The sequence below is a fragment of the Pleurodeles waltl genome, chromosome 10 (genome assembly GCF_031143425.1).
Source record: "Pleurodeles waltl isolate 20211129_DDA chromosome 10, aPleWal1.hap1.20221129, whole genome shotgun sequence".
Lineage (NCBI taxonomy): Eukaryota > Metazoa > Chordata > Amphibia > Caudata > Salamandridae > Pleurodeles > Pleurodeles waltl.
In genome coordinates, this window is record NC_090449.1 from 15,478,896 (window position 1) to 15,496,536 (window position 17,641).

General features: G+C 53.0%; 1 protein-coding gene across 2 annotated transcripts in view; it reads right to left on the bottom strand.

Moving 5' to 3' along the window:
- Positions 1-251: 251 nt before the first annotated feature.
- PDZD4 (PDZ domain containing 4) overlaps positions 252-17,641 on the bottom strand; it is a 297,010-nt gene continuing 279,620 nt past the window's right edge. For both annotated transcript variants that reach the window (XM_069209426.1, XM_069209427.1), the window contains 2 exons: positions 12,249-12,359; positions 252-3,096 (listed from right to left, as the gene is read on the bottom strand). In XM_069209426.1, the coding sequence (XP_069065527.1) occupies positions 1,588-3,096; positions 12,249-12,359 (1,620 nt within the window). In that variant the 3' untranslated portion in view covers positions 252-1,587. The remainder of the gene's footprint in view (positions 3,097-12,248; positions 12,360-17,641) is intronic.

Below are 17,641 nucleotides of genomic sequence, written 5' to 3' on the forward strand. Positions count from 1 at the left end.
GAATAACTCCTGGATTTAACCCACACATGGTGTTTGTGGTGACTTTTTTGGAATAGGCACTGAATTTATTCTTTGATTTGTCAAGACTTCCTTTTCGCTCAAGTGGTTCGCACACTTCCAGGGTGTTTGTCAATCTTTGCTGGGTATTCTTAGTGCGCGCATGTGCGCAAACATTCATGCAACCTCACACATGCGCTCTCTTTCTCTCTCAGCATGACATTCCGGAATGCAAGCTGCCGAGCATTTCTTCGAGGTAACATCTTTATTAAAATACAGGATTGCCAGTGAGGGCTTCCCTGCGTCTCCGAGGGCAGCAATGAAGGGGTAAGGTAGAGGTGGAAAGGGTTTGATGAGTGACCTGGTGCAACATGTTCTCATACCCACCAGCCCTAGATGGCATCTAACAGGCAGTCCAGCTTGATAATACGACATAGGGTACAGGCGGCGTGGATGGAAGCAAACGTCTACTGTAAGCCACAGAGCTGTGGGCACTACGAGGTGAGGGCAGGGAGAGCCGTTGACACTGCGGTTGGACACCACCAAGGGGACAGACCAGGCCTAGACAGGGTGCCTTGGAGATCTTTGGGGTAGCCCAAAGCTACAAGGAAGTTTGGCACTTTTTAAAAACTCTCAGTCCTCCCTCTCCCCTTCTCTCTTATAATTGTTCTCTTGCCACACCCCCTTAGTGACACTGCCATGTCAATGGGATCCCCCCCAAAAAATGGACAAACATCGCAAGCACAAAAGGACAAAAAAAGGGATAAGAAGGACGAGAAGGTTCTTGGTTGGCAGTGGGCTTGGTTGAGACGCACCCCCAGCCCTACTTGTAGCTACTGCCCACCTCGATGCAATACACAGGACGTCTATCCAGGACTGCAGGGCAGTTGTGTGCTTTGGGTCGGGCACGGACATTCAAGGGGTGTGCTTCTAGACTGCAGGCTCTGGCGGTGGAGAGGACCAACAGTGAGAATGCAAAGGCGCCTCCCTCGCGTCACCGTTGTGGCAGCAGACCCCCTCCAGCGGACCCCGCCACATACATTGTGCTCATGATATGTAGCAGTGTTCCTTTTCTTTTAAACTTTGAACGTGGTCGGTGGTTGGACATTCCACTTACAGGAGCCATCTGGCTTCCCCAAAAGCTGCTTCAGACAGCCCTCTCACCAGAGGCACAGCTCCTACCCCAACGCACGCAAGAATACGCTGACTTCAGTGGCGGCCCACGGTGCCTTCCGTGCCACTCAAAGCACTCGGTCCAGACGCCTAAAAACATTCAAAATGGCGTAGAAGGTCACCAGAGGGACGCACTGCTGGTTTTGTTGTAGGTCGACAAAAGGAGGGCGGCGGGCCCCCCCCCTCCCTCCCAAAATGTGCTCCTCATCCTCAAGTAGACTTTGGCAACTTGATATGTTCTGTTGAGGCTGAGGGGCCAAGGGACCTAGCAGAGAAGGCAGTGGCAGATAGGCCTCGGGCTGGGAATCCGCACGGTCGAGCCTCTGAACTCTTCCAGAGACTGATGGCCCAGTGGAGTGAGGTGAGCGGTCTGTCCACCTTGGCCGAGCCCGGAGCTTCCTGGAGCAGCGGCGAGGCCTACACCGTGGTCACGGAGAGCAGGGGGTTGTAGATCCTCTTGCCGTCGGCCGAGCGCGCGCCGTGCGCCAGCATCTCCTGGATGGTGATCCAGTTGTCCAGGATCTTCCTGTTGCGCTTCTTCATGGTCTTGCGGTGGCTGAGCGCTATGATGCTGAGCTCGGGCCCGGCGCCCTGCTGCTCCCGGAGGCAGTCCAGGCGGCTCTGCATCATGAACTCCCTGCGCTTGCGCTGCTCCCGGGCGCGCACCAGGTGCCGCTTGCGCTCCTCCTTGCTCCAGTAGCGGCCCATCTTCATCTCACTCACCGCGTCGTCGTCGGTGGTCATGCCGCTGCGCTCCTCCTTGATCTTCATGGCCCGGGCCTTCAGCAGCCGGTCGCGCACGGGCCTCTTGGCCACATAACGCGTGCCATCGCTGCGCACCTTCACCTTCCACTCCATGCGGGGCTCGGGCTGGGGCTGGGGGGCGGCCTTGGCCGCCAGGGGGTCCGGGCACAGGTCTTCGAGCGAGGGCCGGTGGTGCAGCTGCACGCAGCTCTGGTAGCGCTCCCCCAGGTGCCCGTGGCCTGCGCGCTGGCGCCGGGACAGGTAGGGGCTCCCTTCCCGTGCGCCCGCGCCATGGGCCACCTTGGAGCTGCGGCGGCCCCTTTCCTCGGAGGGCCTCGGCCCCTCGCAGGCGAGGGAGCGGAACTTGGCGGGGCTGCCCTCGGGGCTGGCGGGGTAGGGCAGTGGCAGCATCTGGGGGGGCCGGTTCAGGTTGTAGTTGCTGTCAGGGGGCGCCACGCCTTGGCGCAGCACCGCGTTGGCGAGGCGCAGGGGCTCGCCCACCAGCGGGGTGCTGCGGCAGCTCTCCCCCGTGTTGTAGGCGCTGGTGGTGTCCTTGTCGGAGCGCTCCGGCAGCTCGGTGATGTCGGAGAGCTCGTGCTTCTGGGGGTCTCCCGTGCCCCCCAAGTCGTAGAGGCCCTCCTCCTCCAGCAGCCAGGCCTTCATGCAGCGCTCCCGCAGCTGCTGCATCTTCTGCGCCCGCAGGATGTTCCTGCACTTGAACTCCAGGTGCCGGAGTTCCTCCTCCAGCATGGCCACCTCGTGGCCCAGGCTCTCGTTGCGGTTGACGTCCAGGGCGCGGCCGCGGGCGAAGAGTGGCCCCAGGTCGTTGCCGTTCTCCAGGTGGCACTTGATCTCCAGCAGCTCGCGGTAGCGCTCGTACTCCTCGTCCGTCAGTCCGGGCATGTCTGCCAGGCCGTCGGCCGCCAGCAGGGAGTCCATGCTGTAGTGGAAGTCCCGGCTCTGCAGGGCGTCGCCCTTGGCACGGAAGCGGCGGGCGCTCCCCGGCGTGTTGGTGGCGTTGGTGTTGCTGTTGCTGGTCTGGTCGTCGCCCAGGATGTCGTGCTCCGAGCTCTCCTCGTTGCGGGTGCTCTCGTCGGTGCGGCCCACCCCGCTGTCCAGCTCCTGGCTGTTGCTCAGCGCCCTCATCGCCTCGGCCGCCTCCTTGTCCGCCTGCATCTCCCCCTGGGAAGGAGACAGAACAGCACATGGTTACAACAGGGAAACGTTTCTAGCATTCATCTCTTTTAAGCCTTCCTCTACATGGCTTTTTACAGTTTCTGGCTGACCACTGGGCAGGCTCCACACTCCTCTCCTTCGTACAATGTTTTTTTTAGTTCAACATCTTTGTTGATTTTTAAAACAAATCCATAAAAACGAATCAAAATAAAGTACAGTAAAGAGTTGAAAGAAACAAAGAAGACTGGAAGGAAACAAAGAGAAAAAAGAAGAGTCTCAAATCAAAAAGTATAAAAACAAAACAAATTTATGAAAGAAAGTCCTAGATATCTTGGACCGGTGGAAAGAGGTCCAAGATAGTGCAGTATTCACCTTGTCGCCGCCAGAGGGCGCTGCTGGCCCGTGCCTACCTTCACGCCGCAGTCTCCACCGCCCCATCACTCCATTATCTTCTCATAAAAGGAAGACGGGGATGCGGGGGGCGGGAGCTGCAAGTGCCCAAGAACAACAGACTGAGCTTCTCTCTGCAGAGCTAAAGATAGCAGCATCTCTGCCCTGACAAGCGGGGCTCACACACGAAGCATCACAAGCAGATGTGCAGCTGTTCACAAGCAGCATCCAAGCCAGAAGACTAATGAGCCGGAGGTGGGGAGGGTGAAAGCAAGCCCCCCTCACAGGCACCACTGGAAGGCACCTCAGTGCCCGGGGAGGCCTCACAAACAGTGTCAGCCAGGGACAGCTCGTATCCCTGCAGAGCCGGGCTCTGGAAACGAGAGGGGGATGCACCTGATGTCACCAGTATCAGGCAAAGACAGGATGAGGAGACGGAGGGAGGGGGAGAACTGGTAATTTAGGAGAGGGTCCGGGGGTCAGAGAAGGCCTGGAATAAAGAGTCACTAGAGATGGAGAGAGGTGGTCCTGTCTCTTGGTAATGTGGACCGCGCCCCTTCCTGGACCCCCTGCAAACCCCCGACTTTCTTCATTGCTGCCAAGTTTCCCAGGTCCATGCGTCAGGTGCTGCTCCAGTCCAGGTTTTTTTTTCTTTGACGTCTGGTACTTGTAGTCCTATTTTATAATGGAATAAATAAAACCCCAGGTCCCAGAATTCAAAGTAAAAGCCTGTGCCCAGATTTACCCAATAATCACGCAGCGCAGCAGTGAAAATTGTGCAGCACGCTGCATGAGGAGAGAGAAGGACAGCACCATATTTACAGAAATATGGCTCTCTTTTCCCCTATCCGTACCGCTGATTTTAGCTGCAATGCGCCACACACACCCCTGTGCATGAGTCTAGCGTAGGTTTTGTACTGGAAGGGTCCCCTTCTAGTATAAAACACTATGCATAGACACATTAGAACTTTTCTTATGTTGTATGCGTGCTGCACAGTGCTGCACGCATGCAGTCGGTAAAGAAAGGAGAAATGGTAAAATTTCTCCTAACGCCTGCTTTAACTTTTGGCACAAAACCCTACTATTGTGTGCAGATATGCTTTGTGTCAAAAGGTATGGGTTGTTCCATGTGAACACCCATGTACCACCCATGTAACGCTCACTTGGCACTAAGTAATGCAAAGCAGTGCTCTGTGCTGTTTTCTGTTACTTTTAGGGTACTTCCAGCACAAAACAAGTTTTGCATTTGAAAATAAAAAGGAAAAAAAGATTTTGCGTCAATTTTGAGATGCAAACATGGTGTAAAATCTTAGTAAATATACCCCCTGTACTGGAGCAGCACATCACGCACTGACCTGGGTAACTTAGCAGGGCTGCTTCTAGGCGCCTAGTGACGTTACCATCCCACCTGCTCAGCACTGAAGTCCACGATGTAAGCATCCGTGGGTGCAGGTAAGAAGCGGGGGCAGTATTCAACAAGGGGAGGGGCAGAGTGGAGATGCTTCAGCTGCGTACACGTGTGACAGGCGGTAGGACACTGGCTGACACTTGTCGGATCCATGCATCCGGCACCTACGGCTATGGTGTGAAGATCCCTCTACGGTGATGCAGTCGGGGTTAAGCTACCCAGATTCAGGTACTGGGTCATTTGCAGAATGCTACTAAAGTGCTGCTGGTGCAGGAGCCCTAAACACACAGGTGGGGGGAGGTAAGCCGACGCAGGCCCTCCCAAAACACTAGAAAAACACACAAGGGCGCGGTAGCTGCAGAATCGGGTTTTACCCATCAGTGGTTGTAAATCATCAGGACCCTACTTCATGGGCATCAATTCACCAAAATGCCAGGGGTAGCAGTAGTGACATCACATAGCATTTGACGTTTACTGTGACTCACACATTCACAAACTCTCACATAAACACACTCACCCGCAAGCATGCATAACGCACATATTTGAAAGCATTTTTTTACTTACATTAGCTGCCAGATAGGGTCAAATTCCAGCAATTGTACTCCATTTTTATTGCACAGATAGAGAATAATATTACTCAATATTTTTGTAAATTCTTTTTTTTATAGAAAACCTGGAAAGTGGAGGCCCCAACCGAAGTCCATAAGGAAGAGCTGCCCCTGTGTTCCATGCACTGATTTTGGCACCTTTGAGGCCAGGGTTTGCAAAGACAGTGCCAGAGGTTGCAGGCAGTGAGCAGGGGTCGCAGCGGTGACCCCTAAAGGTCGTCCATTCCCTAGTTGGGCTTGGGAATCCCTAGCAAAAGACCAATCTTTTTGGAAGAGGAAGCCTCACCCACATCACGCCATGCTTCTTCATAGGAAGCCCCACAGGGAAGCTCACTTTGGAAAGGGGGAGCAGCCTAAGGGCTGAAACCAACGCATCTCTTGCTAAGAACCTTTACTAAAGGCTGATTCACAGCAGTTCAAGACATTCACTCCAGCCCCTTCCTCACCCTCGCTCTTACTGCTTTTATATCTTAACTCCTTCCGATACTTTGATGTGTTCTTGGTGCTTTGGGCAACGCTTGTGGCCTCATCCAATACTTCTTTCACGCACAATAACTCCTTTTGACGCCGTAGGATTGCACATGCTGTCAATGTATTGATCTCTTGTTGCTTGCACTTGTCAGTCCTTAAATTTACACCTCTGTGCACAATACCACCACAAAGTGTCAAACTTGGACCCGGTATCTGAAAGCTGCAAAACAATTAAGGCCTGATTTACAGTTTAGCGAATGGGACAGGTTACTCAGTCACAAACGTGACAGATATCCCTTCCACCGTATTACGATCTCTATAGGTTATAATAGAACTGTAATACGGCGGACAGGATATCCGTCGCATTTGTGATGGAGTAACCCCCTTCCGTCAAACTCTAAATAACGCCTCTAGTGTCTTTCGACTGTGGTGTCCATTGTAGTGCCCCTCCCGCATTATCATCGCCCCTTCGTTCATCTCCAGGTCCTCTTCAGCTCTTCACCATTTCACATGCACTATCTTGCTCTTTATCAAATTCCACATTATTATCTTCTGGGCAGCGGATAATGGTTTAATATACTTCTGCCTTCCACCCCCATACTGTACCCACTTGGCGCCAGGCCACTAACACCCCACCGTCAAATATGGCTGCCACATTTACTGAGAGAGAGCCTCCGACCCGCTCTTTGTCCTTCTTCTCTTTCATTTGCCACCTTACCACTCTGGTAGCAGAGATGTCCAACGAGGCAGGAGGAGGGCATGGTTGGGAGCCTTGCTCCACACCGCTCTGTGCTAGCAGGACCCTGCTTCTCAGCCCCAGGTGTGTTGTCTACTCCGGGCTCACACCTTGCGGGAGCATGCTGGATATACTCCAGCTGACCCCTATATTGTTCACCCCGATGAAAGGCGCCTCTGCACACAGGTTCAGGCTCGTATCGGCCCTTGAAGCACTTACCATACCTTGAAATGATATGGCAGTCAAGCGACTTGCACAGCGGCTTCACGCACCTCCGCATGTCACCCTCTAGCGGTGCTGTACTCCGGTGAACCCCAACTTGACATATAACAGGCTTCTACCGCCTTGCTACTGCCACGGTCCGCTTCTGGTTGGCAGCGGGCATCCTTAAGGCACTCACCTGAGTAAAGTGTAGTCCCTGTGGATGTAGGGCAAAAAAGCAGGTGCCACACAGTTTTTCCCGCCCTTTTTCCCTGCACAATATTAATCTGCGGGTGATCAAAGGACGACTCTAGTAACCTGCACCTGTGGGCTTTGGGTCCACAGTTCCTTTTCGCCGCTGACAAGATGCATGACCACAAGAGAGAGACTTACTGGCAAGTAACACATCCAACACGCAAGACCAGCCCGGATGGTGTAGCTGCCAAGACAAGTCGCCATCCCTGCATTCCATGCCAGACAAGGCTATTGAGTGCCAGGGTGCAGGGTACAGCTTCAAAGGAACACGTCATAAAGCATCGTAACGCAGACATGTTCTTCTTACTGCACGGCGGGCCGCTTGATGGAGAAGACCTAGTGATGACCTCATCAGGTGGACACAAAGTATGGGACAGGGTGGCATCATCAGTGTGGCTTGGAATAAAGTCTTCTGAGTCTGGAAGAGAGCCATGAACTCAAAGTTTGCTGTTCGGTACCCAAAGAGAGGGCTAAGGAGGACCAAGGCTCTTCACAAGCGGGTCTTAGCCATCCTCTCAGAGGCAATCAGCCAATCAAACCCTTGAGATCCTCATGGGTGATTTGTCGTGCTTTATAAATCCAGATTGATTTATTGATCCTGGCTACTTGGAGACTGTACTTCAAGGTTCATAACAGGACATTGCCCCCATGGACCAGGAAAGGGTCACATCAGGGCATTAAATGCAGCAGCAAAGCCTGGGGAGAGGTGGAGATGGTGCCATGTAGGTACATCTGGCTCTGGTTACGAAAACTAGGCAAAGTGGCCAACCATGAGAGCCAGAGGAGTAGGTTGAACGCCACTGGGTGCTTAAAGGTGGGTAAGTGGTGCCCTCTCATGGTGCCACATCAAGGATCGTTGGCACATGATCCGCAAACGTCGCTGCACAGCTCAGTAAGAAGCCCGTTGCAGATCCCTGGAAGCTGTACGTTGTGGCACCTTCCTCGGTCCAGGGTGTTTTAAAGTCCCAGGTCCTGCTTCTTGGGAACGTTCCTCCTTCCACAATTTTGTGTTGAGGAAAGTCTAGAAAATCCACAAAAAAATATTTCAATTTTCCTCCACCATCGACACTCGTGAGTGTTTCCATCATGTTTCTTGATAGCACGCAGGGATCTGCCTGCACCTTCTGGTACTGGTACAATCCCATGCGGCCACCCTACTTGAAGTACCTTGCTATTCTCAAACATCGGTGGCATACAAGGGCCACAGACACCGTCTCAGCCTTGCCTGGGTGGGGAGCACAAGACCTCCCGCTCCTAGGGTCTAATGTCGCTCCAGCTTCATCAGATCTTTCACAGTTGCAAGACAAAGTTGTGAGAGCATTTGATGGGAATGAGCAGTCCTCTGAGAAGAAGACACATTTAGTGATGGCAATGTCTCTGCTGGACATCACCTTCATGTCTCTCCAAACATTTCTCAATAAGTGACCTCTCCCCAATGACTGATAGAACCTGCCCTTCTTTAGGGGTCAGGGTTTCTTGAACCACAGGCGAAGGTTTGGCAGATTGGTCAATTTAAGCAGGAGCATCCTGAGGGAATCTTTACTTCTCAGCCTCTCAGTGTCTGAGTGAAAAAAGCAAAAAGGACTCTCCACATGTCTGAAATCATCCTTCCCCTGTTTGTGTGGAGTGGGGGGGGGGGGGGGAGTATCCTTGAACCCCAAGGCTTGCAGGTGGATCAGGCAGGAACCTGGGGTTAATGGTCCAGCTCCCCACTACCACATACCCCTCCTTCTTTTTCGTCCTTCCATGCACCCCGTCTTTTGACTTACTGCTGAAGGCGCAGTCTCCTGGTACATGAAGCACGGAGCGCACCCCCTCGCAGGGAGAAGCCAGGTCCTCTGGTTCCCCTACCCTGTGCTTCTTCAGCCCTTTAAGGTCTTTCTGCCGGAGAAGCCTTTCAGGGCGCGTGGCCCGGACATTGCTGGTCCTCTAGATCGTACAAACATCATATTCACATAAAGAAGTGATGTGAGGCTCGAGGACTCTGTGTTAGCAGAGGCACCCCCCCCCCCCCCCCCCCCTCCGGTGCTTACGTCAGCAGCTGCTCGGAACTCCTTTGCTGCAGGACACGCTGCCGCCTGCAGTCAGGTGCATAGTCTGGTTTTCATCCGGGGACCCTCAGGCAAACCACCGGGTCCACATTAGTCCTGATGTGTGGGTGTCCGGGGTGCGGCAGAGGAGCGGGACCCCTGATCCCACACCGGCGTGCCTCTGTCAGTGCCCTCTGTCTGTCTGACCGAGCACCGTATCATCGTGTCTCACGGTTCCTGGTGCCCGTCTCCCCTTACTCGGTGTCAGTGTCTCTGTGTCAGTTCCCTGTGCCTGTCTCTCGTTACTCTCTTTGTTTCAGTGTCTGTCAGTCCACTGCGCCTGTCTCTCCTTACTCTGATTGTTTCAGTCTCTGTGTCAGTGTCCTGTGCCTGTCCCTTGTTACTCTGTTTGTTTGTGTCTCTGTGTCATTTAGCAGCGCCTGCCTGTCTCTCGTTATTCTGTTTGTTTCAGTGTCTCTGTGTCACTCCCCTGCGCCTGTCTCTCCTTACTCTGATTATTTCAGTCTCTGTGTCAGTGTCCTGTGCCTGTCTCTTGTTACTCTGTTTGTTTCGGTGTCTTTGTGTCATTTAGCAGTCTGCCTCTCGTTACTCTGTTTGTTTGTGTCTCGGTGTCATTTAGCAGCGCCTGCCTGTCTCTCGTTATTCTGTTTGTTTCAGTGTCTCTGTGTCACTCCCCTGCGCCTGTCTCTCCTTACTCTGATTGCTTCAGTCTCTGTGTCAGTGTCCTGTGCCTGTCTCTTGTTACTCTGTTTCTTTCAGTGTCTCTATCAGTTCCCTGTCTCTTCTCACTGTTTGTTTGTGTCTCTGTCATTTCGGAGGGCCTACCTGTCTCTCGTTATTCTGTTTGTTTCAGTGTCTCTGTGTCACTCCCCTGTGCCTGTCTCTCCTTATTCTGATTGTTTCAGTGTCTCTGTATCAGTCCTCTGCGCCTGTCTTTCCTTACTCTGATTGCTTCAGTCTCCGTGTCAGTGTCCTGTGCCTGTCTCTCGTTACTCAGTTTTTCAGTGTCTGTCACTCCCCTGTGCCTGTCTCGCGTTACTCTGTTTGTGTCTCTGTGTCATTTATCAGTGCCAGCCCGTACCCCTCACACCCCCTCTGCCCCCTGCCTCGGGCTCCCACCACAGCCCCTGTTTCCTCGGCCCTCAGTGCTCCTGACAGGCGCAGGCCCTCGGGGAAGCTCATCCCAGGGCTGCGCGCCCCGCGCAATTATCCGCGGATGAAACCGGCTCTTTCCAAGGAGATGTCAGCGCTGAGCTGCGCCGGGGCTTCTGGGCGCGCGGTCCCCGGGGACCCAGAGGGCGGCGGGTGAAGGCCGCGACAGCAATTACCACTTCTGAGTCCTGGGGGAGGAGGGCGCCTCGTGCCACGAGAAGGGCATGGAAACCAACACACACAGGGGCTCCTGGGATGGCTCAGGCGCCTTCCTTCCTCGAGGAACCCCTCACTGTCGACACAGATCCAGCAAGGGCAAAGCGTGGACAGAAATCTCACTCTCTCATAAACACCTCCGAACAAAGACTGTCACCTGTAGCGCCCAACTCACTCCTCACGCATCGCAGGACTGCTTTAATGTGTTCTTTTAACCGCGGGTCCAGCATAAGGTGGGCACCTGGTTAGAATGCACCTGTCTCATGTGGAGGGGAGGGGCGTGGCAGCCTGACCACTGATCCTAGCCATGAACCCCCTAGCCATGCCCCCACAGCCATGCCCCCCCCAGCCACGCCCCCCCCCCCCTAGCCATGAACCCCCCTAGCCATGACAACCCAAGGACCCATCTGGGTAGCCCCGGTGCTCTGCGGTGAGTGGAGCGCACTTGGCGTCATAGAAGGCTCTTCATGGGGGTGTTTCCAGCTTCCCTTGATGGTCCTGTATTCACACCTGACTCAGAAGCATTGGTTTGGCCATCACTGTGAGGTTTATTCTGGAATAAACCATGTCTCTTTGCTTATGCACTGGTTGGTCCCTTCCTGCTTCTCGTCGAGGATGGAGACATGCGCTCTTGGAGGTTGATCGGTCCGTGAACTCAAGAGAGGCCCCCGTGTCTCAGAGTCCCTGCATCTTAACAACCACATCATGTGCGGTGAAATCTAGGGGCTGCGAGCAGGTGCACCCAATGGTTGAGACATGCCCCCACCATATCGCGTGATGTCTGGAGGGCTTGCAGCAGGCGTCCCCAGTAAATGAGATATAATGTACCACATTGGGTGAGATCTAGGGCCAGGGTTTGTAACCTATCTCCTTCCGTAGACCCCCACTTAATCATTACTGGAACCCGGGGACCCTCACAGAATCTTTGTTGGAATTTGGGGACCCCCACTTAATCATTACTGGAACCCGAGGACCCCCACGGAATCTTTGTTGGAATTCAGGGACCCCCACTTATTCATTACTGGGACCGAGGGACCACTAATGAGTCACTGTTGGAATCTGGGGACCCCCACTGAGTCATGAACTCGAAGTAGGGAACCCTGGCCAAAGTGTTTTTAATTATTTGAACCCCAAAACAATATCCAACAAATACTGAAACAAGCATTCGTCAAACAAACACACACATATTTAAACATTTTATTTAATTTCCTAGCAAATATAAAAAAATATATATATTTTTTATTTTAATAGAGAGGTTGGAGCTTTTCTAAATTCAACTGAAGCCACACATCTTCCATACTATATTGTTTGATGCACCTGCACGGCTCTCGCGAATCGATCTGAGAACACTAATTTAATTTTTAGTCTGCGCCCAATGGATGAGGTATGACCATACTACATGCGATGAGATCTAGGGGGCCTGTGGCAGGTGTCCTATAAATGAGGTATCCCCATACCATCTGGGGAGTTCACAGCAGTTGTGTCCAATGGATGAGATATGACTCTGTCACATCGGTTGATATCTTGGTGCTTTCAGAAACTGCCCAATAAATGAGAGATGACCGTACTATTGGGGGGGCGTGTAGCAGATATGTCTAATAGACGGGCCATGGCGAGCGTGGAGCAGCCTTACCACAATGACCCAGCCAGACCAGAACTCACTGTTGTACCTGAGAAGGTGAGGGGGATTTCACTTTCCGCAAGTGCAGGTCATCCTCGATTTCTGAGCCGAAGTCATCGAGAAGGTCGTCCCGGTCACTGTCCTTCCAGCGCTTGGTGAGCTGCAAGGAAGCAAACACAGCATGAGAACATCATGTGCTCTGTCCTTTCCACATAATCCTTATTAGCCGTTGAAAACGCAGCTCTGTGACCTTCCCCGTAAGTGGCTAACAGCACCACCCTGAGAACCATTAGACCACCAGTGGGATGTGCGACCTCATGATCTATTAGAACTTCAGTCCAAAGCCCTCTGAAAGCACCATCCTATGGACGTTTGACAGCACCAACCCTGGATGGGTGGAGAGTACCACTAAAAGAGTGTATGAGAGCACCAACCCAAGGGTGCTGGACAGCATTAACCCTAAGGACATGTCAGCAGCAACCAAGGATGTATGAGAGCACCAACCCAAGGACTGTGGAGACCACCGACCCAAGGGTGTATGAGAGCACCAACCCAAAAGTGTATGACAGCACCAAACCAAGGGTATATGAGAGCAGCAACCCAAGAAATGTGCAGAGCACCACCCCATGGGTGTATGAGACACCAACCCAAGGGTATAGAGCGCCCCAACCCAAGAACTATGGAGAGCTCCAACCGAAGGGTATATGAGAGCACTAGCCTGAGAACTCCAACCTAAGGGCGTATGACAGCCCCAACCCAAGGGTGCTGGAGAGCATCAACCCAAAGGACGTCTGGTAGCAGCTACCCAAAGATGAATGAGAGCAGCAACGTATGAGGGTACCAACCCAAGGGTTCATGAGAGCACCAACCCAGGGGTGCAGCAGAGCATGACCCAAAGAATGTCTGATAGTACGAACCCAAAGGGTGTCTGACTGCAGCAACCCAAGGATGTATGAGAGCACCACCCCAAGGGTGCTTGAGAGCCTCAACCCAAGAACTATGGAGATCACTACCCTAAGGGTATATGAGAGCACCAACCCAAGGGTGTATGAGAGCACAAATCCAAGGGTGTATGAGAGCATCAGCCAAAAACTGGAGAGTACCAACCCAAGGGTGCTTGAGAGCATCAACCCTAACAACATCGGACAGCAGCAACCCAAGGATGTACGAGAGTACCAACCCAACTACTGTGGAGAGCCCCAACCCAAGAGTGTGTGAGGGCCCCAACCCAAAGGTGTATGGGAGCCCCAACCCAAGGGTGTATGAGAGTCTCAACCCAAGAGTGTATGAAAGTCTCAACCCACTAGAGCATGAGAATCCTAAGGGTGTATGAGAGCCCCAACCCAAGGGTGCTGCAGAGCATCAACCCAAAGGACGTCTGGTAGCAGCTACCCAAAGATGAATGAGAGCAGCAACGTATGAGGGTACCAACCCAAGGGTTCATGAGAGCACCAACCCAGGGGTGCAGGAGAGCATGATCCAAAGAATGTCTGATAGTACCAACCCAAAGGATGTCTGACAGCAGTAACCCAAGGATGTATGAGAGCACCACCCCAAGGGTGCTTGAGAGCCTCAACCCAAGAACTATGGAGATCATCACCACCCTAAGGGTGTATGAGGGCACCAACCAGAGGGTGTATGAGAGCATCAGCTAAAAAATGTGGAGAGCACCAACCCAAGTGTGCTTGAGAGCATCAACCCTAAGGACATCTGACAGCAGCAACCCAAGGATGTATGAGAGCACTAACCCAAGAACTGTGGAGAGCACCAACCCAAGGGTGTATGAGAGCTCAACCCAAGAGTGTATGAGAGCTCAACCCAAGAGTGTATGAGAGTCTCAACGCAAGAGAGTATGAGAGTCCCAAGGGTGTATGAGCCCCAACCCAAGGGTGCTGAAGAGCATCAACCCAAGGACGTCTGGTAGCATCTACCCAAAGATGAATGAGAGCAGCAACGTATGAGGGTACCAACCCAAGGGTTTATGAGAGTACCAACCCAGGGGTGCTGGAGAGCATGAACTCAAAGAATGTCTGATAGTACCAACCCAAAGGGCTTCTGACAGCAGCATCCCAAGGATGTATGAGAACACCACCCCAAGGGTGCTTGATGGCCTCAACTAAAGAACTATGGAGATCACCACCCTAAGGGTGTATGAGAGCATCAGCCAAAAAGTGTGGAGAGCACCAACCCAAGGGTGCTTGAGAGCATCAACCCTAAGGACATCTGACAGCAGCAACCCAAAAATGTATGAGAGCACAAACTCAAGAACTGGAAAGCACCAACCCAAGGATGTATGAGAGCCCCAACCCAAAGGTGTAAGGGAGCCCAAACCCAAGTGTGTATGAGAGTCTCAACTCAAGAGAGTATGAGAGTCCCAAGGGTGTATGGGAGCGCCAACCCAAAACAGTGTAGAGCCCCAACCCAAGGGTACACAAGAGCCCCAGCCCAAAAGTGTATGAAAGCCCCAACCCAAGAACTGTGGAGAACTCCATCCCACAGGTGTATGAGAGCACCAACCCAAGAACTGTGAAGTGCACCACCCCAAGGGTGCATGAGAGCCCCAACCCAAAGGATGTATGAGAGCCCCAACCCAAGAACTGTGGTAAGCCTCAACCCAAGGGTGTATGAGAGCTTCAGCCATGGAACTGTGGAGGGTCCTCACCCCAAGGGTGTATGAGAGCACCAACCCAAGGGTGTATAAGAGCACCAACTCTGGAAGGGTCGGGAGCCCCAACCCAAGGGTGTACAAGATCACCAACCCAAAAACTGTGGAGAGCCCCCACCCCAAGGGTGTATGACAACATCAACCCAGTAACAGTGGACAGCCCTAATCAAAGGGTGTATGAGAGCACCAACCAAAAGGTGTATGACAGCACCAACCCAAGAACTGTGGAGAGCACCAACCCATGGTTGTATGAGAGCACTAACCCAAGGGTGTATGAGAGCACCAACCCAAGTGTGTATGAGAGCACTAGCCCAAGAACTGTGGAGAACCCCAACCCAAGGGTGTATGACAGCACCAACCCAAGAACCTTGGAGAGTCCCACCTCCAAGGGTGTATGAGAGCACCACTGCAAGGGTGCTTGAGAGCTTCAACCCAAGAACTCTGGAGATCACCACCCCAAGGGTGTATGAGAGCACCAACCCAAGGGTATATAAGAGCATCAGCCAAAAACTGTGGAGAGCACCAACCCAAGGGTGCCTGAGAGCATCAACCATAAGGACATCCGACAGCAGCAATCCAAGGATGTATGAGATCAACAACTCAAGAACTGTGGAGAGCACCAACCCAAGGGTATGTGAGAGCTCCAACCCAAGGGTGTAGGGGAGCTCAAACCCAAGGGTGTATGAGAGCACCAACCCAAGGGTTTAGGGGAGCTCAAACCCCAGGGTGTATGAGAGCACCAACCCAAGGGCGTATGAGAGCCCCAACCCAAGGGCGTATGAGAGCCCCAACCCAAGAACTGCGGAGAGCCCCTACCCAATAACTGTGGAGAGCACCACCCCAAGGGTGCATGAGGGCTCCAACCCAAGAACTTTGGAGAGCCCCAACCCAAGGGTGTATGAGAGCTTCAACCATGGAACTGTGGAAAGCCCCCACCCAAGGGTGTATGAGAGCACCAACCCAAGGGTGTATGAGAGCACCAACCCTGGAAGGGTCGAGAGCCCTAACTCAAGGGTGTACAAGATCACCAACCCAAGAACTGTGGAGAGCCCCACCCCAAGGGTGTATGACAGCATCAACCCAGTAACTGTGGAGAGCCCCAATCCAAGGGTATATGAGAGCACCAACCAAAAGATGAATGAGAGCACCAACCCAAGAACTGTGGAGAGCACCAACCCATGGTTGTATGAGAGCACTACCCCAAGGGTGCATGAGAGCACCAACCCAAGGGTGTATGAGAGCACCAACACGAGTGTGTATGAGAGCACTAGCCCAAGAACTGTAGAGAACCCCAACCCAAGGGTGTATGACAGCACCAACCGAAGAACCTCGGAGAGTCCCACCTCCAAGGGTGTATGAGAGCACCACCGCAAGGGTGCTTGAGAGCCTCAACCCAAGAACTCTGGAGATCACCACCCCAAGGGTGTATGAGAGCACCAACCCAAGGGAGTATGAGAGCATCAGCCAAAAACTGTGGAGAGCACCAACTCAAGGGTGCCTGGGAGCATCAACCCTAAGGACATCCAACAGCAGCAACCCAAGGATGTATGAGAGCAGCAACCCAAGAACTGTGGAGAGCACCAACCCAAGAGTGTATGAGAGCACCAACCCAAGAACTCTAGAGAGCACCATTCCATGGGTGTATGAAAGCTCCAACAGATATAAGTGTGTAGAGCACTTTCCAAGGGTGTATAAGAGCACCAGCCCAGGGGTCAAGGACAGCATGAACCTAAAGAATGTCTGATAGTACCAACCCAAAGGACATCTGACAGCAACAACCCGATGTATGAGAGCACCACCCCAAGGGTCCTTGAGATCCTCAACCCGAGAATTGTGGAGATCACCACCCCAAGGGTGCATGAGAGCCCCAACCCAAGAACTGCGGAGAGCCCCTACCCAATAACTGTGGAGAGCACCACCCCAAGAGTGTATGAGAGCACCAATCCAAGAACTGTGGAGAGCACACACCAAGGAGGATGAGAGCACCAATCCAAGAATTGTTGATAGCACCAACCCAAGGATGTATGAGAGCTCAACCCAAGAATGTATGAGAGTCTCAACCCAAGAGAGTATGAGAGTACCAAGGGTGTATGAGAGCCCACCCCAAGGACTGTGGAAAGCACTGACCCAATGGTGTATGAAAGCCCCAACCCAAGGGTATATATAAAAGCACCAACCCAAAACTGTGGAGAGCTCCAACCCAAGGGTACACAAGAGCCCCAACCCAAAGATGTATGAGAGCCCCAGTCCAAGAACTGTGGAGAACTCCATCCCACAGCTGTTTGAGAGCACCAACCCAAGAACTGTGAAGTGCCCCACCCCAAGGGTGCATGAGGGCTCCAACCCAAGAACTTTGGAGAGCCCCAACCCAAGGGTGTATGAGAGCTTCAACCATGGAACTGTGGAAAGCCCCCACCCAAGGGTGTATGAGAGCACCAACCCAAGGGTGTATGAGAGCACCAACCCTGGAAGGGTCGAGAGCCCTAACTCAAGGGTGTACAAGATCACCAACCCAAGAACTGTGGAGAGCCCCACCCCAAGGGTGTATGACAGCATCAACCCAGTAACTGTGGGGAGCCCCAATCCAAGGGTGTATGAGAGCACCAACCAAAAGATGAATGAGAGCACCAACCCAAGAACTGTGGAGAGCACCAACCCATGGTTGTATGAGAGCACTACCCCAAGGGTGCATGAGAGCACCAACCCAAGGGTGTATGAGAGCACCAACACGAGTGTGTATGAGAGCACTAGCCCAAGAACTGTAGAGAACCCCAACC